We start from the raw sequence: 22111 nt of genomic DNA, 5'->3' as shown, positions 1-22111 counted from the left end.
ATGTATGTATTATGACCTGATTGCTTGAAATAAACCATTTCATTCATTCATTCATTCATTCATTCATTCATTCATTCATTCATTCATCAAATGTCAGGAGGGAATTTGAACATACAGTTTTGATATTTCCAAAGGAAGATTATTGCAACAGGTCCTTTGGGTTGGCTGCCATTTTGTGACAAAGTGTGAAATTTGGCAATTTTCACATTTTTGCACGATATAGAACCAGAAAACATTTGTTCAAGTGATCTGAGCAAAATTTCACACATATTCTGCCATTTTTAGTGTACAACTACTGCTGAAGTTTAGTTGACCTTTGACCTTGAGAGGAGGTCATTTCGCCTCACGTACCTCCAAATAATGTAAACTCCTCCTGGGCAGGGCTGGGCAAACCTTTTGACTCTTGGGCCACAAAGGGTTCTAAAGTGTGACAGGAGCAGATACGGTATGTGACATGTTTTTGGTAATACCACCTCTTAAGAGAAAGAAATAACACGGAATGTGGATGAAAACGTACTTTAATGTTGATGGCGGTGGTGAGTAGAAGGGAGACAGCTTTAGGGATAATGTTTATTTATTTTTTTTTGCATTTTTCTTGCTTTTATTTTGTTTTTTCTGTGTCAGATTTGTTTTAGAGGAAATATGTAACTGGTTTATTTTACGTTAAATTATTAACATAATGAGTAAAATTCCCCAGTCTTTTTAATGAGGCTTTGCTAATGTCTATATTTATATGTCAATATTTATATTTTTATGCAAGTCCTCTCTTCTCATCTTTGGAGCTGCTAAATTTATGGCATATCCCATTTGTTTTTTTGTATTCTGGGTCTCTGAAGGTTTTGGTGTAAAGATGCTTTTTCATGTTATATTTGAGTTATTTTAAATCACAGTAAATTACCTGATACTATTGTAACCACGTTTTTTCCAGAATGCTTTGCTGGCTGCTGAGTATCTTGAAAGAGTTTAAAATCATGCTATATTTATGTTATGACATGTTTAATCTTTTATCTTTCCTTTCTGACTTAATATTTTTTTGTTTCTCTTTATGTGGCGTTTATTTTTAAGGGTTTGTGATACTCTTTAATGTGTTTGTGAATCCTTGAGAGAATACATTTCATGGAGACTGATAGACCTATAGAGATTTTGACACGGCAACATTTACAAAAGCTAGAAAGGATAGAAAGCATCTGAGCCTCAGATAACCGAGAGGAACGATATTAACAGAAGAAAAACTCATTGATTCTATCTGGACTAAGATCAGAGAGGTAACCGACTGCTGATTTAAAAAAAAAGATCCAGCGCACAGAGACTGGAGCTGAAAAACTGAAGATAAGTCAATGAGCATCAGCTGTGTGATTGAGTCATTTCCATCAGGATGCTACACACAACACACATACAGAGAAGCTCTATGTTTACTATTCTGATAAAGCAGATGAAATGTCCTTTATACTTCATATACAAACATAAATTTGGATTTGATGGTAAATGGCATTCCCCAAAATGGTGCTTTAAGTAAGTAAGTAAACTTTATTTATATAGCATCTTTCACAGATAAAAGGCTTCATCCCTTTAGCATCATAGATCTCTATGGCAACACCTACATAACATTCTTTGAAGTCCCGCAAGTATTCGACCCAATTAACATAACTTGAACGGCGAGAAAAGCAGCTTTGCATATTGATGCATAACGCCTGGTCCACATTGGATGCAGAAGCTCTGTAAAGTGGCGCGGTAGTGAAGGCGAGTCCTTGTTAACCTATAATGTGGTTTTACACTAGACGGTCCTCCGCAGAAGGCTCACGCCTTGCACTGGTGAGCTGGTCGATTTTGTGTGCGACCGATCCGCATCAATACTGGCAGGAAGTTATATCAAGACACATGAGAAAATCTGTTTTTTTCAAAATATAACACATTTTTCAATATAAAACACTAAATTACAAATAACAAAACATCACAGCGAGTCAAGACAAACATTCACCACAGCTATATCTTTTGATACCTGCAGGATAAAGTGTCGATGAGGCATTTTTTCAATTTTTGAAAATGTTATATGTTGTGGACAGTTGGATCTCCTCACTGAGTACTGAGTGGTATTGAGCATGTGTGGTAGCCTTTGTGTAGGAATCTAGACTCAGAACACCCTTCCACCCTCTCCTTCCAAACAGGGAATGCCCGCAGACTCCAAGAAGCTCCTAGACTTCTCTGGAGAAATTACTCATTCTGGTGAGAATAACCAGTCTTTCTCTGATACCTTTAATTAACATGTTTTTGCTAATTCTCCTTTTTTTCTGTAGTCCAAGATATTCAAGTTATAAACTGACCAATCAGATCCCTAAATTAAAAGTAGGTGGAGCCTGCTGGCCCCCACATCCAACTTTCAAAACATTTGGCTGACAGATTTTGTGCAGCCTGCTTTCAAGTGGTGGGGGTGTGGACTTCCAACAAGCTCACTCCTGATTGGCGAGTCCTTCCCATAGAGACGCTGACTCAGACCGACTCAGACCAATCACTGCTTACCAACGAGGTCTGGTTCCAACATGGTGTCGTCCGAATTGCAATAAATGGTGACTGAATGGAAGAAGAAGAAGAAGAAGTTGCCTTTATTAGTCCCACAGAGGGGAAATTCATTGTTTTTCAGTACATCCCAAACAAGACAAAGAGAGGTACACACAGAAGGTTCAAGGTTCCCTGCGGAAGCAGCCAACCGAATAGCACCCCTTATTAGAATAGGAGTAGAAGGTCACATGGGGGGGCTAGGGCATGGGTGACAAAAAGATCATATCTCAACACTGCGTACAATGTTTAGATAAAAGCAAAAACAAATACACCATAACACAGAAGCACATTCGAAGACGCAATACATGACTACTTCATACTTCATAGCTGAAGCCTGAAGCAAACTTTTTTCTGTGGACACCATTCTCACTCTGTCCAGTTCTCCTTTACTGTCAGTGGTGATTGCTGAGCTCCCGAGTGGTAAATACGAATAAGATGGACCCGAGAACTCCATGTAGTTGTGTCTTTGGGTAACATGTCAGACTGAAAAGCCTTTACATCCTTACCAACTTGTTGAAAAAAAAGAGCAAAACTGTACAGAAAAGAAACTGAGCAGCAAGACGTAGATGGAGATTTAAAGCTGATATTACATCTATGGAAACATGTGCAAAACTCAACAAAACCATAACGTATTGAGTGCTAGTCTATCAAAGCCTGTAAGCTCCCACTGGAGTCCTCTGGTGCCTTTAGCTCAGGCTATATTCTCTGAAAAGCTTTCATGAGGTCAATTTGGAGGCAACTGAAGATGGAGACAGAACTGAAAACATGAAAGATGAGCTCATTGTTGGTTTAATCAGTGCAACACCAGCCAGAGTGGTGATGGAAGCACAAAAACTACCAACTTGATAAGAAAAAAAACAGAAGGAAAAAAAGGTCATTAGTAGTACAACAAGTGGCAAAGCAGCAGGGCATCAACGCATGAATGCAGCTGTACTGTTTTCTCACAAAAACACATTCGTGCTGCAGACTGAACAGCAGTTTCTGCAGGACTTCCTGCTGATCCTTCTACTTCCTTAGAAAGTTTCTCATTTCTTTGGCAGCATATTCATCTTTACAGAGCAAATAGACATAGAGAGAGAGAGAGAGAGAGAGAGACAGAAATAGAAAGAGACATAGAGATGGAGAGAGAAAGACAGAGAGAGAGATAAAGTAAGAGATAGGAGTTTGATAGAACAAAGTAAAAATAAAAAATAAAAAAAGTGTCTGTGTTTCAGTATCAACTTTTTAAAATCTAAATAGAGTATTTTCACTTACATGAAACATAAACCAAATCTAAACTCACGTTTATCTAAACCTCTCGTATTTACGGGTCTCACACTACTTTGTAACATGAAACATGAAACAAAATAAATGTTTTTGTATTTATTTAAATTTGCTGGGTTAGGTTAAAGCTGTTCAATACACCGTCACACTGTAAATATATAAAAACTAAAGCTCAAAGACTAAAGCAGAACACATTATTTAGTAGTTATGAAGCAAATTAATGAACTCTTAGGTCAAATTAAATTGTTTTGAACAGAGTAAAAACACATCACTTTGTAATATTCCAGCAAATTTAATTTCATTTTAACACCTTTCTCAAATAGTTGAAAACATTAAGACATTCATTGGGAGTTTTATTCATCCAAGGCAATAAGAAATTTTAAAAATTCAAGATTTTTTTTATGTTTTTTATTATATTATTAAAGGGTTAACATGGAATTGAATAGAATGAACTTGGCATTAGCCTTAGAGTATTTTTTTCTCTAATTTTCAGAGTTGTTACCTTCAACTCTCTAAAAGTTAAATGTTTTTTACTGTGTAATTTGTGTTTGTCTTTACTTGCTTCTTTTATTTAGACATTAGACACTTTGACAAAAATGTTGTCATTTCTAGTTACACAAAAAAAGAAATACAGCTGCTCTGGAGACTTACACATACTACTGTACTGTAACACGGACCCAATAAGAAAAACATTATGGATTGTGCAGCATATCTAACCCATCAACCATCTGAGCATTTTAAATCAATGTGTCATGTTTCAGAGTGTATTTATAGTAAATAAAGAACAATGGCTAAAAGGCTAAAATGTGTGTTAAGTAGGGATGTAAAAAATATTGGTTACATATCAAAAATTGATCGAGGAACTCCAAAGATTATGATGGTTAAAAAGTATAAAATCAATCAAGACGTAAATATTTGATTTCTGGTAAACTACAGTTTTTCTTCCCATTTTGTGTTTCTACGTCTATGTCTTTTTATGTTCATGCGATGCAAACAAAAAGACGTCCAATCATAAACTTTCTTCATCCAAGTCAACACCAGAATACATTTTTCTGTCAAACGCCATGGGTTATTATTTATAGCTTTAAATGCCAGATGAATAAGAAATATTTGGATTTGAGCGTTTTTTGTAAAATAATCAAACTGTATCAAATCTCTAAAAAGTTAGTTGAATTCTTTTATCAATTTGTGGACCATGTATCGAGATATGCATCAAATCGTGTGAGAGGGAAAAATACACACCTATAATGTTAAAATACAATTCCTTTTTTACAATCTTTTTTGTATCTTTTTGTGTGAATGTAATGATTTGAACGTAAGTGAATATATATTTCTCTTGTTCAAATCATATAAATGGGAAAGACTTCTCTTTATTCTATTCCTCTGGGAGCTAAAAGTTAAACTAAATGTTTCAGTTTGTAAAATTAAATATTTAGTTTACAACCTAAACACCTAGTTTGTAAACTAAACATATTAATTAGAAAAAAATGTTACTTAAACATAAATATTTAACTTGCTTACTTATCATGTAGTTACTAAATATAACATGAATTAAAGTTGAAAATGTGCATTTGTAAAAGTAAAAAATTGTTTTGTTTTTTTTTACCAAAAACTAGCCAAAAAAACCCCAAAAATATCTGTTAATATTTTAGTGTGTAACTTTTTTATTTTTCTTCGTTAGTTTTCAAGATAAACCAAACTCTAATAGATTTTTTTTTTTTTTTTTACTTAAGCTTTTTCAAATAAATAGAGACGATAATTAATTTTTAATGTGAGGATTTTGGCTTTTTTTAATTATTATTTCTGTTCTGTTTTCTTGGTTCATGTCCTGTTTTTCTTGGTTTTGTGTCTCAGCTGCTTTCATACGGTAATCATACACAGCTGTCTTCACTGAAGTCAATTATCCTCAGTGTATTCAAGCGCCTTATTTGTCATCTTTTTGTTGCTGCTTTATTGTTTCACAGGTTGTTCATTAGTTTTCAGTTCTTGTTACCAGCCTGGTCTTCTGCATATTTGTAGAGTCTTTCACTGCAGTTCCTGACATTTAATCTTTGAATTTCTAGTAAAGATTCTGCAAGTTTAATTTTCAAAGAAAACAGAAAAACTTTCAGATTCCTTTAATTCTTGTTTTCCTTTTTACTTAAAGAAAAACGTATAAATTTCAAGGGAAGGATGACTGAATTCACATAAGACATGCCAAGAATTATAAAAGTTTTCCATCAAAATCATAAAAAAGTAGATTTTTTTTTTTTTTTCTTTTTTTCTTTTAAGAAATGAGATTTATGTCCTTAATCATTATTCTAAAAATCCTGCTGCAGTACATTGTGACTGCATTAGACAAATGAAAGGGATATTATATTCTGCTAGGTCTTTTTGAGAATAAAATAACTTCCTCCACAAGTCTGTCAGTGTTATTTAAAGATTTAAATAATATAGATGTAAATCTTGCTGTGTACACTTTCACTGATGAAACATCTAGAGATGAAACGTCTGAACTCATTGTTTTTTTTTTTGCACAGATGGGTCCAGAACAGCCTTAAACTGCAGCAGTAGAAACAAGGACAAGAACTATAATCCTCATGACCCTCAAAAGTGTCAGATTTTTTTTTTTAATTATTATTTTGATGTGAACAGAAGCCTCATGCACAATGTGCTTTGACACAACGAGGCTGAAATCACAGATTTCCACCAGCCTTGCTTGGTTTGGTTTAACACTCCAGCAGTGACATGAACCATTTATTAAAAACTCATCTGATTGAACAAATCAGTTCACCTTCATCATTAAAAGTGTGACTATCAAGAATTGCATCACTAGATTTCCCCAAACAAGAATCCGTCTGTAGCTTTTATTATGGAGGTTAACATGTTCCTTTAAGACATGCATCAGTGCTGTGTCACGTAGTCTTAATGTGAAATTCACTCATGTGTTTTAAATGTCGAATGTTGTCACATGTGTTGGTTTTCACACTCAAGAAGCAATCAGCATAAAAAAAAAAAACATCAACTCAGGTGTGCTGCACACATAGACTTCAAACTTTTTACGGGAAGTTTCTAGAGCAAATTTTGGTCACGCTCAGAGGCGGGACTTAAAAACAGTTAACCAATCGGAAAGCCAGGAGGCTTTCTTCTGCTCTACGGGTAAAATTATCTCCTTAGTGCACAATTTGTTGCAAAACATTTCTGGACATAAAAATTTTAAAAAGACATTTTCAAAATTCAACAGTTTGGTAAAATCCTAAAATAAAAGCAGCGGAGAACCAGGAGTTAAAGACGTACTCCAATGAAAATCACATTTTAAAAATGTTCTTGTGGCAATTTTCTGATGACAGAAGACAAAAACTAAGATTAAAAATGCATTTCTAAGAATTTCTTCATTGGAATTGTTATAAATCGAAAAAATATATATTTTTGAAAAAGATAATTTCTTGTTCTAAAAATACACTGTGTGGGCAACAAGCTCCCTGATCCAAGCTCTTAGCAGTGGAGAAGGGAAGAGGGGGTGGGGTTGTACCACACCAACAGTCCCACCTACAGCTCTGATGAATCTCTGATAAAACTTCTGCTGCTCTGCAGAAACTGTCAACAGATTTTTTTTTTTTAATTTTTGGATCAAATCTGCATAATTGAAAGACCACTGCTTTGAAAATGGATCAAAAGACATTTAGAGTGGAAGTTTACAATGTAATCACAATCTCAGCACAAAACTAAATTCTGTTTTTCCTACATGTATTTGTATTTTGTGGACCCTTTTATCAGTTGTTGATGTACTTTTAAATCATCAATTTTGATTACAACAGCATGAATGTATACATTTTTGAATAATGTTTTTGAAGGTGGATTTTTCTGGTTAAATGTTATTTAATTTTAATAAAGTTGTACATGTGGGATATCCTGCTTGTGGAAAGATATTCCTTTCTCTACTTTAGAAACGAGACGAGCTACAACCCAACAGAGCACCTGTGGAGTTCCGTTTGAGGGCAATAGCTCTTATTTTATTTATTTTAAATCCCATATTAAGACCAGTGCTTTCTCTAAAATTTGTAGAGTGCAAATGTAAGTTTATAATCTGGAGTTAGACGTGTGTGTGCAGCTAAATACTACTGCATTTGGGAGTTTTTCTCACAACACAAGCTTTTTTTTATGCAAATTCAAAATCTGTTTTGTCCGAGTGTGAAGTACAAACACATTTCACATGCGTATGACCCAACATTTGTGGTTCTTGACAAAATAAGGGAGTGAAATGTTGATGACTTTGAGGTAAAACCACGCAAGTGTGACTTTCACGAGTGTGTGACACGTCACAGATGCACATCTGATCATCAGAATTTTTAGTCAGTGCAGAAAGTACATGGAAGTTCTAGACGTATTGGATTAGCAATCCAAGTTGAAAAACAACAAAGTCGCAACAAGTAAAACTTCTGAGTCTGTAAGTCCTGATGGACCTGGACCTCTTTCCAGAGGGGAGCAGGACGAACAGGGAGAAGTCGGGTGTCCAGGATTAGTGGATTACTCACAAGTATGTCAACTATTAAAATAGTCGACAACTAACGTTACAGCGGGGCAATAAAGTATTTAGTCAGCCACCAACTGTGCAAGTTCTCCCACTTAAAAAGATGACAGGGGTCTGTAATTTTAATCATAGGTATACCTCAACTATGAGAGACAAAATAAGAAAAAAAAAAATCTAAAAAATTTATTTTTAAATAATTTATTTGCAAATTATGGTAGGAAAATACACATTAGGCCAGTAAAGAAAGGTTAACTCAATACTTTGTTATATATCTATATATATATGTTGGCAATGACAGCAGTCAAACGTCATCACAGGGTTTTCTCAAACTGGTATTTTGGTCCATTCCTCCATGCAGATCTCCTCGAGAGCAGTGTTGTTTTGGGGCTTCACCGTAGTGGTGTTGTGCGGCCTTAACGACGGTGTTGCTGGAGTCGGCTGACATGTAGTCTGCATTTTCGTTACCCAAAATTCATTTATCGTGTACTATAGGTGCGTATACATTTCAGTAAGTTTTTAGGTATGTGATGGGGGTGACATTTTCAAGAAAAGTATTGTAAAAAAAAAAAAAAAAATCTGGTGCTTGCATTCCTGCGGGACACAATTATTGAGTAGAACATTCAAAGCATGTATCCTGCTTTAATTATTTACTGTTTATTTTTCCTATCCTCTACTTTTTAAATTTACTTCTCTATTTTTAGTAAGGATTATTCTGTTGGCTTTTTTTTTTTTTTTTTTTGCTGAAGTGGTCACTGAATAGATGCTCACGACCCGGTTTGCACAGCCTGTTTACCTGGAAATCAAAGCAGAATTAGATTTTTCTTAATAAATGAGACTCCAGGCTTTTCACAGAAGCCGTAATGTCTCCGCTTCTGGGACGGGACTCGTCACCCTGGAAACACATGCAAAATGAGCGTGACTTCTTTATTTTTCTGGAGCCAATAGATGAGACACTTGTTGCTTTCAGAAGTGCCCACACATAATTTCACCACATTATGTGCGCCTGGCGCACAGCACGGCGTTCAGAGGTCAGTCCTGTGACACGGGCTGCAGTTTTAGGTTCAGAAAAGTTGCTATAATTAAGAGCTTTTGAGAAGTCGAAAAGCCACAAGTATTAAATGATCAAACTTTATTTTTCGTTTTTTAATGAGGCGATTGAATCCATTTATTTTCCAAATCCGCCTAATCCCCTTTGAAGTCACAAGGATGCTGGAGCCTATCCCAGCCACTGCTCAGTAATTAAATCGTTTTTCCCAAATTGAAAAGGAAAATAAAGCTTCTTTTAATGCTTCAGAATAATCTTAAAGAGTGGAGTACCTGTGGTTGTTGGTTCCATGCTGGAGAGGTTCTGGTAGCACTGCGTTTTGACTTCATACAGGATGAGCATCTGCTCCTGCGCAGACAGGGGACCGTCGAACCCCATCTGTGATGCACAACAGAAGACGGCAGATCTGTGACCCCGCTCGCAGTTTGGAAATAAATCATCCGTCACTTCAAACGTCAAAACACATTTGGGCCAACTTGGCGTCCTCCATCTGCTCTGGACAGATGGATAAAGAGGAAGCAAGAAAAACCTCAACAAAAAAAATGAATAATTTATAATCAAAACTTCATTTTCTTCACACACACTCAACCATATTTGGTTAAATATTAACCAAAGATTTGTACGTCTTTAGTTTTCATCACACATAGATTTAGACGTGGACTTAATGTCCTGATAGATTTTCATTACTTGAGGATTTACATCTTCAGCATGTACGTACCAGCTCCCTCGATGATAATTAAGAAGTATTATTCAGAGCTCAGCATTCAATCCTCAGTGAAGTTTTAGGCTTTAGCAAAACAACTGCTCTCTGAGAAAAGATTTTAAGATCCTTCTGTGAACACAAAGTCTAACAAGAACATTGCTGTCTGAAGAAAATATGAACGTACAAAACTGTTGGTAGTAACCAAAAACCTAAAACTGGAGGAAGTAAAGAGACTTTTGAACCTTTATGACTTGTTGAGTTCAAGATGGCGACAAGATCTGCAGCACATGTCACAAACAGTGAAATAATAGACAAATAAATTATATATATACATTTTTTTAATCATACGTAAATAAGAGTAGAATACTTGTGGAAAAAGTACTCAAAAAAAAAAAAAAATTAGACGCCTTCATTTCAGTAAGAGCTCCAGACAGAACAAAGCTTTAATCCATCATCTGAATTTATCTGAATCCCTTTCATAGTCATGAGGTTGCTGGAGCCTATTCCAGCTACAGTTGGGCAAAGGTGGGGTACACCCTGAACAGTAGGGATGGGTTTTGCTCGAAAGGTAGTTGAAAGAATTTTTTTGGTTTGTTTGTTTTTTTTTCTGTTGACTTTCAGTGTTAAAGAGTAACCAAACAGGGAAGTTGGAGGCTGACTCCGCCCACAACCTGTAGGGGGCAGCACACAGACGGTTCTTGACTATTTCCAGAATTAAACAACTTCATTTTAAATAGTCAAAAATGTGGTAATGACCAACAGACAACACATTTTAAGACCCATTTATAGAGTTCAGCAGCCAAAAAAAGTTGACTTGGGGTTTGGTGACCCTTTAAATCAATGGTACAGACCTGAGGTCCTGCTCGGGTCAATATTTTTCTTTTTTTCATCAAAATAATAATTAAAAAGATCCTGAAATGTTGTTCTTTTATTTTTCCCCTGCACAGGTTGATGCAGGAACGCACGTCCTCAAAACTGTCTCATTTGTGAAAAAAAAAAAAAGTTTTGATATTTATTAGTAGAGAGTCGAAAGATCCGAATCAAAATAATCGACATGCCAATCTCTACTGAACAGGTTGCTAGTCTGTTGCAGGGTCACATGCACACCCATCAACAATTTAGGATCACCAATTAACCTACGAGGAATGTTTGAGGACTGGGAGGAAACGGCCGTGCGCGGGGAAAACATACAAACTCCACACAAAAAAGACTTGAACTGTTCCCTTCTCACTGTGAGGTAAAAGCGCCAACCACTACACCACAAGCAGCCCCAGAATGAGACTTGTTCCCTAAAATTGATCCTGACATGGAGAACAAGCCAATGACAAGTCATTTGAATGAAGAGCATAATGACTTCTTGACCCTTTTATAGAAGAGAGCTTAATTAAGTTGGAACAAGCCCAGGAAGACTTTTGTAGATAAAATACCTTCACAAGCTCATTGAAAGCCTTTCTGCTCTTGTGTACGGTTTACAGCGAGTGAGACGACTAAAGCCTGATGCGTATCTCAGAGGCATTCACACACAAACACCACAACCATCCGGCAAAGGTAAATGTAGGCTGCAGATACCAAGAATTTATGAGCTCCGAGGGGAAAAAAAACTGGATTTCTTTTTGCAATAGAATGAAGCTTCACCTTCAACTTACAGATCCAATTTACAACATCTGCCTGAGAAGTCCAGATCTAACAAAAATTCAAGGTATTCATAGCTTAAAGGTATTTTTATTGATTTTACCTTGGACTGTTTGTAGCGATGGATTATTCTCTAGTACTTCCCGTTTATGTGAAGACACTGCAAGACCAGTAAATGCAAACAAAACTGAACAAGGAAGACTGCAAGGGTTGAACTAAGAGTAAAAAGATTTTGACAAGTGAAATATTACATTTGACGAATTGGCACAAAAATGAATATAAAAAAAATAAAATAGGGCCTAAAATTGAGTATTGAGACACTTCTGTAGAGACTTTAATAAAAGAGCCATTTGAACACTTCTAATACATAGGCGGTCTGCTACCAAGTTCTTGAAATGCCAATTTGCTTCAAGGTTAAAGTTTCTTTTCCAAAATTAAAAAAAAAAGACACGTTTTAGTATTATAACAACCATAACAAACATGTAAACTGGACAGATCATTACAGCACTTCAAATCATTTTAAGTCCCACTCCGATCATCTTTTGATCTATTCTAAAAGCGTTCCCAGTGGTTATTTAATCATGATTATTTAATTTTTAATTAAAATCAAAACACTTGTGATTTTCTAGGACATAGTTTCTGCAGAGCGGCAGTAGATCACCAGAAATTGACCTCCGAGTTGAGGGCGGGACAGTAAGCCTGTCCATATTTCCCATCATGCCTTTGTTTACATGCTCTCTTGCTAGCTTACAGCCCCTCACACCCTCAACCTAACATTATCGGCGCAACGAAAATGCCGAGTGATATTTAAGCTCTCCAGTTTTGGTCCAGATTCCTGCTCAGACGAGGAAAACAAAGACGTAGATGGATCTATTTGTCAGATGAGAGTTTAGTGTGCAGCAGACCTGCTGTGGCGTAAAGAAGATCATTCATTCAACCAGAGTCTGTGACAGCTTGACTGACAGATTTAAAAGGAGAAATACTCAGAAATGTAAAAACAAAATGATTTCTTATTACATTTGTTCTTTTTCATTAGAAAAATGCCAAACAAAAAAAAAAAAAACATGATTTTCATTGAAGGGGGACTTTAAGATTTCACTTAAAAGTTAGTGTAATTGTTAGTTTGCAGGTAGGATTTAGTTTTATTCCATTTAAAATGTCAAACAATAACTAATGAGACTGTATCAATAATACATGTGGCCACTTGTATCGTTTTTGTGTTGTAGCTGGTTTGGAGTGAGGAATTTCACGGCTTCTTCTGTGAGATGTTGAAGTTTGGAGGTTCCATTCCGAAAATAACAGGAACTCTCGAGCTGAAACCTGTGATCCATCAGAGTCCTGAATGTCTGAATATTTTATAATCCTTGACAAAATGACAGTGTTGTTTTGAGATGTTTTCCTTTGTGTTACATATTTTTTTAAACAGCCAAACGGGGACCTAATCATGAAGTTTGTGTTAATGCTTCGATAAAGACGAAATAAGTCCTCGCTCTGATGTGAATTCACCTGCTAAAGGTTGCTTAGAAAAAGAACAGCAATGATTGCTTTATTGTTTTCTTTGTCCAAAAGGAAAACAGTTTTGTTTAAATATTCTAAATTATGCGCTTAAAATATTGGGAATACATTTTAAAACAATATACAGTGCATTATTGTTTAAATATTTTTTTATGTTTAATGTTGACGCATTTAAGCGATTAACAAATTATGATTAACGCGTTAATATTTATTAACGCAAATTAATCGCACCACTCGGAGCAGCAGTCTCTCTCTCCCTAAGCGGTGCAGTCATCCACAGTGTGCATCAAAACACTTCATTGGGTTCTTTTCCCACTTATACCCTGGTTATTCACAAAATAAATACATATTGTTTTTTTTTTACTTTAATCTCAATTTTTTCCTTTGGTTTATATTGCTTTTTCACAGAAAGCGGGCTATTTGATCCATGGTCCAGCGGGTTTTCAAATCATGTAATTTTCATTTTCTTGATTATTTGCAGATAATAAGTGGTCGGCAAATACTGTAAATTAAAAAAAATAATAATAATCCCAACTAATTTTTCCCAAATTTGCAATTAGTTAATTTTCTAGTTTTTGGTCATGAATCCTGTGGTTTTTTTTACAAAGGAGACACATTCTTCAGCCCACAAACTCCTCATGGAGCTCCTCACTCTTGACTTTAACCCTCACTGCTCAATGACCGATAAGGTAACAAATCCAGATGCCTGTCAGGCACCTCTACCCTTTCCTTGATCTGTGTCTACCTCAAACGAGCCTCTAAGCTGCACTGCTTTATTCATTTCACTGGGAAAAGGAAAAAAAACATGCAAGTCACGAATCTGCTATTTGGAAGGAGGGATTTTTGAGGGGAGGAAAAAAAACGCCCTAAATCATCAAGAAGAAAAAAAGAAATGAGGTGCTCTCAGGTGCTTGAAAATCCATTTCTCAGAGGAGACAGTGATGCTATAGACTCAGTCTGGAGCCTTTCAGGCTGGGCTGTGACAATTAGGAGTAAATGACTCACTTTGTTCCAGGGTGCTGAGTCTGCAATAGCTTTTTGAACAGGATGGACACCACTTCTATATTTGTCATCTCTTCTTTTACCAGTTCTGTAACACAGCCAACCATCTGATAGTTTACGCATAAAAAAACTGTGAACGTGAGGAGCAAGAGAGGGAAAAATGTTTCAGTCCGAAGAGCATCTCTCACCTGTGCGTCAATCCACTGCCAGTAAAGGAAAAAGTTTAAGATCCACGCCAAAAAGTTGGCCCCTCCGCGCCTCTCTCTCATTCCCGCCGGTGAGCACGTTTCCAAATCACATCGAGTTTGTTCCATCAGTTGGATCATCTGTTAAAGCGGCGCATCTCCTGTCACAACTTCCCAGCTGTGCTCCAACAGCCCCCGATCCGCACGAGGACAATAGATCCGGATCATCAAATCCAAAATCCCCACTCCAGGACGCGTCCGTGGACGCGCGCTTCTGGTCCTGTCATCGCTGCGGCGGCGAATGAGGAGGAGGAGGAGAGGATGAGGAGGAGGATGAGGAGTCTCTGGCGCAGCTGCTCCTGCTGTGCTGTGACTAACAGTGGATCCAAACAGCTGCCGAGCCGCTCTTTAGTCGGCGAGGGAGGTGTGACGTTCAAGTGCCATCACACGCCTGTGTTTCATTAGCCCAATCAGTCTGTGCGCACTCTCCACTGGAGCGCTCTTCACGCGCCCCCTTTATGGTCTTATCCACTCTGCGTCCACAGTTGCGCGCTGGTGTCCACGGGATTTCACCTTCGTGCCACCAGGTGATGGCAGCAGCCACCTAGATGCCCCCATAGCAAGCGTCTCCATACCACGGGGCCAGATTAAACCCACCATGACGGACGTCTAGACCTCCACGTGGGAAATCAGGTGGCTGGAAGGATGCGTTACTCCCATTAAGAGTCTCATTAAAAGAAAAAAGGAGCTGCTGATGGAAAAGTGGGGAGGCAGGAGGTTCTGAGAGCTGCTGCACAGGCAGCTGTGGCTTTCTTTTGTCCTCTGCCACATCTGATTATCTACTGCCCCAAAGCCCCAAAGGGTGTCTGGATGTTCCTGTCATTCTAAAGGTGCTAGATGTTTAATATTATTTAATTTATTGATCTAAATCTGTAGTTTCATGCACATATCAGCCTGGTGTTGGCAGAAAACACTTTTCATTTTACTAAAATAAAATACAGAAACTAAACAGTTAATGTCCAAAGTTATATTAAACACATTTTAAAAAAGACTAATTAAAATAATAAAAACACATATCAGATCAATGAAACATGCCTACAGTCCTGATCCAGAATTTACTTAATATAAAAAAAATGAAAAAAAAATTGGCAACAGTCTTTAAATCAGTGGGAAGTACGAACACCAAAATCTGACGTGTTTTACAGCAATTAGTCAAATGCGTGTTTATTTTTGCTACCATTAAAGCAGAATATATTATATGTACACAAAAAGTTTTTGGAGTATATTATATATGGTATTTCAGAGTGCGATATAGTGAAATCCAATTGACTTTGTCGTTCACAAAAGAAGTTTTGCAAAACGGTTTTCACTCAGACCGCTGTGGTGGATCTGCTGCAGCTCTCCAATTTATCAATAAAAGACCTGAAAGGTTTAGGTGTCAGTTGGAGACATTTAAAGATCAATGTAAAAAAAAGTAGAATATAAATGTCAAAAAGTTTTATTTTAAGAAAACGTGATCGTGGTATTTCATAGGTTTCAGATCTTAGGAGCCCAATTAGAAAGACTCTCCATAAGTTCAAGTGGGATTTGGTTGGATTTTGACCCTACAGTAACTCCAAGAAAAAAAAGAAAAGAAAAGAAAGAGTTTTAAAGTAACTGTTAATATTTATTTAATATTGTTAGGCTTCTTGTTAACATTTCACTTAACAAAGTCTGCATACTTTGTGGAGTTTATGTTAGCCTTGACTTTAAAAGCTTGAGTGCAAATTATTTTTCTTTATTTTTTTCTATTTTCCAAATCATGAATACAAAAAGCATTTTTTTCTTTGCAGATAATAATCATTTGATCTGTTTTAAAGCATTCCCATTGTTTTTCTTTTTTTTTTTTGATTTAATCAAATCAAAAAACATGTGTTGTTTTATAGGAAATAGTTTCTGCAGAGCGACAGAAGTTCATCTCCTGCTAGTTTTCTGCCCCTCACACCCCAAACCTAACATTAGTGGTGCAACAAAAATGGCGAGCAATATCAGAGCCATCCAGCCAAACAGTTCTGATCCAGATTCCAGCTCAGACGAGGAAAACAAAGACGCTCATGGATCTATTTGTCTGTAAATGTATGCATCAGAATGGAGTGGAGCAGAGAGCTTTTTGGCCCGCGGCATATTTACGTCAAAAACAGGGGTGGATTTACCATATGGCAAAGGTAGGCGATTGCCTGGGGACCCCAAGGTGTTGTCTAAATAATTTCGACACCCATTATTATCTAAGTGTCTCATAAAAAACCCAAATCACTGAAATGGCATTAGACTACTTATGTGAAAGAGTTTCGTCCTCCCTCAGCCCCTCTGAAGAAATGGAATATTCCAGCATCAGCAAGTTAGGAAGCTATAAAAAATGTTTCAAAGAGATAAAAACAAAACAAACAAAAAGTAAAATGAGTAGAAAGCAAGAAATTTGTTGCCGCACTTCCTAAAGTGCAGGAAGACAAAACGGGTAAAAGAACAACAGAATTACAAGGAATACAATCAAAATGTTGTGAAGACAAAAATCCTCAAATTGTGGGGAAAAGGTCCATAAGATTAAAATCATAACATTATGAGGGAAAATCACAATTGTTTCATCAAATTTGAACTCTATTTTGAAAAAAATTCCATGTAAAATTTCAACTTTTTAAGTCATACATTTAGGATTTTGTTCTTGTGAAATGTTGGATTTTTTTCTCTTAATTTTATGGCTTTATTCACATATATTTATAAGTTTATTTTCTTTCATGGTGGCCCTAATACTTCTTTACAAGAAAAGGAGAGAGGGCAAAGGGGAAGGGGGCAGAAAATGTTCATTTTGCCAAATTTTATTTTTAACAGACACCAATCCATTTTAAAATATTTTTGTTTCTTTTCGCCTTTTTTGAGTAAAATTTGAAAAAATAATGAATACAAACACTGCAAAGGGTCTAATGTTGTTGTTCGCCTGGGGCCCCTAAATTGCTAAGTCCGTCCCTGGACAAAAAAAAGATTTTTTTTTCAAACTGCATTTTCTTGTTTGCTTCTTACTCACAGCGATGCTATTTTAAGCTTAAATTAAAAAAAAATGTCCTCCATTGTCAGAAAATCCCACAAAAACATGTTAAAAATAACAAAAACACTTTGGAGTGGGTCTTCAAGACTTTTTTGTCTCATTCTTCAATCCTTGTTTGCTTCTACCTTTAGTTGTTAAATGATGCTTGATTGGGTTTGGGTTCTGGGATTGCCTCGGTCATTGCAGGCGTCCTCTTGTTTTCTGTAAATTCTCTCTGACTGCTTCTGTTTAATGTCTTGGGGATGTTGTCCGTGATCCTGCGACGCTCCGTCCAATCAGCCTGGCAGAATCTGAGCATGCGATCCATCTTCTACTGGTCCTGTCCTCCAGAACTCCATAGAATTCAGAGCGGAGGGGGAGCACGGCTTCATCACTGAGTTAGACCTGCTGGGTTTACCTTCATGAAGATCTCGTTATGTGAAGCGTACAGAGACTGAGGGAGAATTCTTTGCTGAGAAAAGATCACATTCACCCTGAAAGCCTTTATCTTCTCTTTTTGTCGTTCTCCACTTAACACATTTGTCTCAAACATAACTGATGTCCTTTCATGTTTGCTGGATTTGTTTTTGTGAGAATTTCTTTTATTGCATGTGATGAAACAAACACAGATGAGCTGATAAAACTTAAATCCAGACAGATACTTAAAGCAGTTATGAGTTCATCTGCAATATGTTATGTAGATTATTTTTAAGTGGTAATCATAGGACAGCGGAAGAGAAATCCAAATCTTTCGGAGATGCAAGACAAACTTAGAAGACGTTTAATTAAACCTGCTAGAATGAATAGATGAGGTTAGGGGTTGTGGCACAAGAGAAACTTAAAATGATGATAAAACTTTGGAAAATTCAAAGCAAAAATGTTACTAAAAGTTTTTCCATCAGAAGCACACATCGACGCTCCATTCAAGAATGCAAATTTAGCTAATGGTGTTCACACTGGACAAGTAGGGAGGGGCTTCCCTTGATTTCTTTTTTTACTTTTTACTGTACATACTCACAGTTGGAAGGAACTTAATCTCACTTTTCGTTGATCTTATATCCTTATTTATTCTAACAGTTTTTATATATATTATTTTTAGAGCTGTGAACTTTAAACTCGTTAATGCGCACCATTAATCCACTAAAACACAAACATATTATTTCATTTTAACACAAAAAATCAAACTGAGAGCCTCTTCAATAGACGCAGCTGTATGTTATTCACCTCTGTAGTGCAACAGCACGAGCTCATGTACTGTGACACGTTGCTGTTTCAATTGTCCTTCCCCTCCACCCCTGACTTTGCAGTGTTTTCAGTGCCGGGGGAGCTGTCCGTGGTGCTGCAGGATGAATCGGAAAGTTCAACAGAATTCTAACTCCTCAGACAAATAAAATCAGGATTTTACTTACTAACTTTCACAAACTGTTTGGTTTTATCCACATCAAATTCTCTTCATGTTCAGTCGTGTGCAGTGACTAAACACCATGAATGCGTTGTTGTCTGTTGTAACTACAGATGCCAAATAGCTTTCTGGTGGATGGCCCTGACCTGCAGGAAAGTGCCTCCTAAAAGCAGCTAACTGTTAGCTATTTAACAATGGAGGAGGGGCAGATCGGAGCCGTGCATCAAAATGGAAATTGTACGTTGCAGAAACAGAGTGGCGTTTTGGTTGCTCTTTTTAATTTAAAAAAACAGTATGATTGGACTGTGAGGTGAAAATGTTTCTATTTATGTTTGAGTGTGCCCTTTACCAGCACCAGAACGATTTTGCTGTCAGGACCAGCTTTAGCATAGAACCTTTTCAGATGGTTATTGTAGGACTATTTACAGTAAAGTATGTTTTTAGAATGTGTTTAACCCTTTAACACCCGTGATGCTTAGACACAAAATCTTTAACATACTGTAAAAAAATGAAAAAAACAAACTTTGGTTAGCCAAAATAGCTAGCATGTAGCTGAAAAAATAGTCAAACTTCAAATTATCCTAAAAAAATGTAAAAAAAAAAAAAAAAACTAAATTAGCCAAAACAGATAGATTGTAAATATTAGCCTACCACTTAACCAGCCTAAAAAATCAAAAAGAAAAGTCTAAATTAGCCATAACAGCTAGCATGTAGCTGAAATATTATCTAAACTTAAAAACAACCTAAAAACCTGCGCCCCTTTTCTCCTTTAGAATCTGCTGAAACTACATTGATCGTGTTAATGGTTGAAAAGTTATAACAATCAAAGAACAAACACTGGAGCTCCGGTATTAAAAGGTTAATAGTAACTCCCTAAACCAGGGGTGTCAAACTAAGTTCCAATCCAAAACACACTTTAGGTCGAAGACCGAACAGGATAAACATTTACTGAACACTAAAACTATTATGAATTATGTACCGGCGAAAATGCTAGTGTGAATGCTGTAAGATGAATTTGGCTGCTGAAGATACTGAGATTGATAGATAAAAACACTGAAGCTGATACCTGAAAAGCCTGAAGCTGATAGCTGAAAATACTGTAGCTGATAGCATCCTAAAATGTTACCTAAATGCTGAATTAGCTTTAAAAGCAAAACAAAAAAACCCTTTGGTTAGCCAAAACAGCTTGCATGTAGCTGAAAAAATAGCTAAACTTTGAATTATCTTTAAAAACTTTAAAAAAAAAGCTAAATTAGCAAAAACAGTTAGCGTGTAAATATTAGCTTAACTCCAAAACGGCTTTAAAAAAAATAAAAAGACAAGCCTAAATTAGCCAAAACAGCTATCCTGTAGCTGAAATATTAACTAAACTTAAAAACAGCCTAAAAACCTTGCGCCGCTTCAGAATCTGATGGAATTACGTTGAGATTTTTGGGTTTAGGCGTCATCGATGACGCCTCAGGTGTTAAAGGGTTAAGCATAGATATATAACACAATTAATTCCATGTTTATTTATCTTGAAAGTGACCATAGTGTGAACAGAATATGCATTTCAGTGTCTCCAGTATCAGAAGTTAATGGAGAACACAGAAGCAACGGGTTCCCGCCTCTGCATCCATTTATTTCTGATAATGAGACCTCCAAGGCCATTATCCCTAATGTAAACAATCATTAAAATGAATGCAATTAATTAAAGGTAATTATCATTGCTATTACAACCTGAATCTTTAGCAGTGATGTTGAAGGCTTTATAACACCAGAAAAAAACAAAATGTAAACATTTTATGGAGACTTATTTCAGTAAAAAATAAGAGTCTTTGCACTTTAAAAAATATCCACATCTATGGTCTTGTAATGAAGTTACTCCCTGGTAGAAGAACTGAATCAGGATAAATAGAAGTGTAACCACACTCGGCTTCTTACTTTGAGCTGTGAGAGTCTATTGGTTTTGGACCAGAGACATATTGTGTGCTAGTGATGATCTAGGACCAAATGAGGACCAAGCAGGACCTTATTCCTTACTCGACTAAAAAACTGTTTTCAGTAGGTTCCTGCTCTGCAGTACATAACACTCAGACATACAACAGATATGACAGAGAGAGGGGAAAAAAAGTAAAAATCTAAACACCAGTATAAATACAAATACTAAATTCATGCTAGATTTTATGATTTAGTGATAGATTTTGTTATAAATCTTCCATTTCTTGAACATTTTATACTTCTTGGAAAAAAACTCGTGTCTGAAACTGTTAGTGATTTTCAGGTTAAAGAAGTAAAATTTTTAGCAGTTATTATAGACGAAAAGCTATCTTGGAAATCATAAATTAACAATGTCAAATCCAAAATAGCAAAAGAAATTGTAGTACTACACAAAGTAAAATGGCTCTTAGACAATAATTCCCTAAATCTATCATATCATTTCTTGATTATGTCACACCTGAACTATTATATCAAAATTTGAGGTACAACTTATAACACATATACTCATCCAATCTACATATTGCCAAAAAAAGCAATAAGAATTATTACAAAAAGTAATTATAAGGACCCGTCTAATCCATTATTTATTAAATTAAAACTATTAAAACTTTATGATCTTATCAACTTAAATATTTTAAAATGTATGTATAGAGTAAATATGAAATTTAATGCTAATTTAATGAAAAGATACATGAAAAATTAAAACAATTAAACCAAAACACAGGATACTGCTAAAATAGTGATGTGTATCAGTATATGGAGTTAATAAATTAAATACATTGAGCGTAGAAATTAAAAATGCTTCAACAATATCAATTTTAAAAATCTTCATTTAAACAAGTATAATCAATGACTATAAATTATCTAATACAAATGGTGTATGGTGTTCATTTCATACTGGTTGATGTTTTAATTATAAAATGTTTTTTCTTTCTTTCCCAATCTTCTCTTATTGTGTACTAAATCAGCTGAATGCTTTGTATTTTTCTTTTTTATTGATTGATTTATTGATTGATTGCTTGATTTGTTACAGGGGGCAGACAAAATAAGTTTTCTTTTTTCTTTCCCCTTTTCATGTTTGAGTTTACAGCTTAACTTTATATTGTATGTCTTTCCAATAAAAATAAAAAAGTTACAATTCATTCTCCTTTATGTTTTGTGAGCATTCTGGCTCAGATACTGACCGTCATCGGTAAACTTGCAGACTGACTTTAGTTTGTTTGTCCCCCTCATGCAGATTCCACACCTTAAGTGGACTTT

The 22111-nt window shown here is 36.0% G+C and overlaps 1 protein-coding gene across 2 annotated transcripts in view; it reads right to left on the bottom strand.

The window, feature by feature from the left end:
* pth2ra (parathyroid hormone 2 receptor a) overlaps nucleotides 1-15354 on the bottom strand; it is an 87022-nt gene extending 71668 nt beyond the window's left edge. Inside the window, exons 1-3 of one of the 2 annotated variants that reach the window (XM_036209633.1) lie at nucleotides 14415-15354; nucleotides 14230-14314; nucleotides 9647-9752 (exon numbers count right to left, since the gene is read on the bottom strand). In XM_036209633.1, coding sequence (XP_036065526.1) covers nucleotides 9647-9752 — 106 coding nt within the window. In that variant the 5' untranslated portion in view covers nucleotides 14230-14314; nucleotides 14415-15354. The remainder of the gene's footprint in view (nucleotides 1-9646; nucleotides 9753-14229; nucleotides 14315-14414) is intronic. The other variant, XM_024287309.2, reaches the window with a different exon arrangement.
* Nucleotides 15355-22111: the final 6757 nt, after the last annotated feature.

The sequence above is a fragment of the Oryzias melastigma genome, linkage group LG21 (genome assembly GCF_002922805.2).
Source record: "Oryzias melastigma strain HK-1 linkage group LG21, ASM292280v2, whole genome shotgun sequence".
In the NCBI taxonomy this organism is placed as follows: Eukaryota; Metazoa; Chordata; class Actinopteri; order Beloniformes; family Adrianichthyidae; genus Oryzias; species Oryzias melastigma.
The sequence above is the reverse complement of the archived record's forward strand: the minus strand, read 5'-3'. Positions and strand labels throughout refer to the sequence as shown.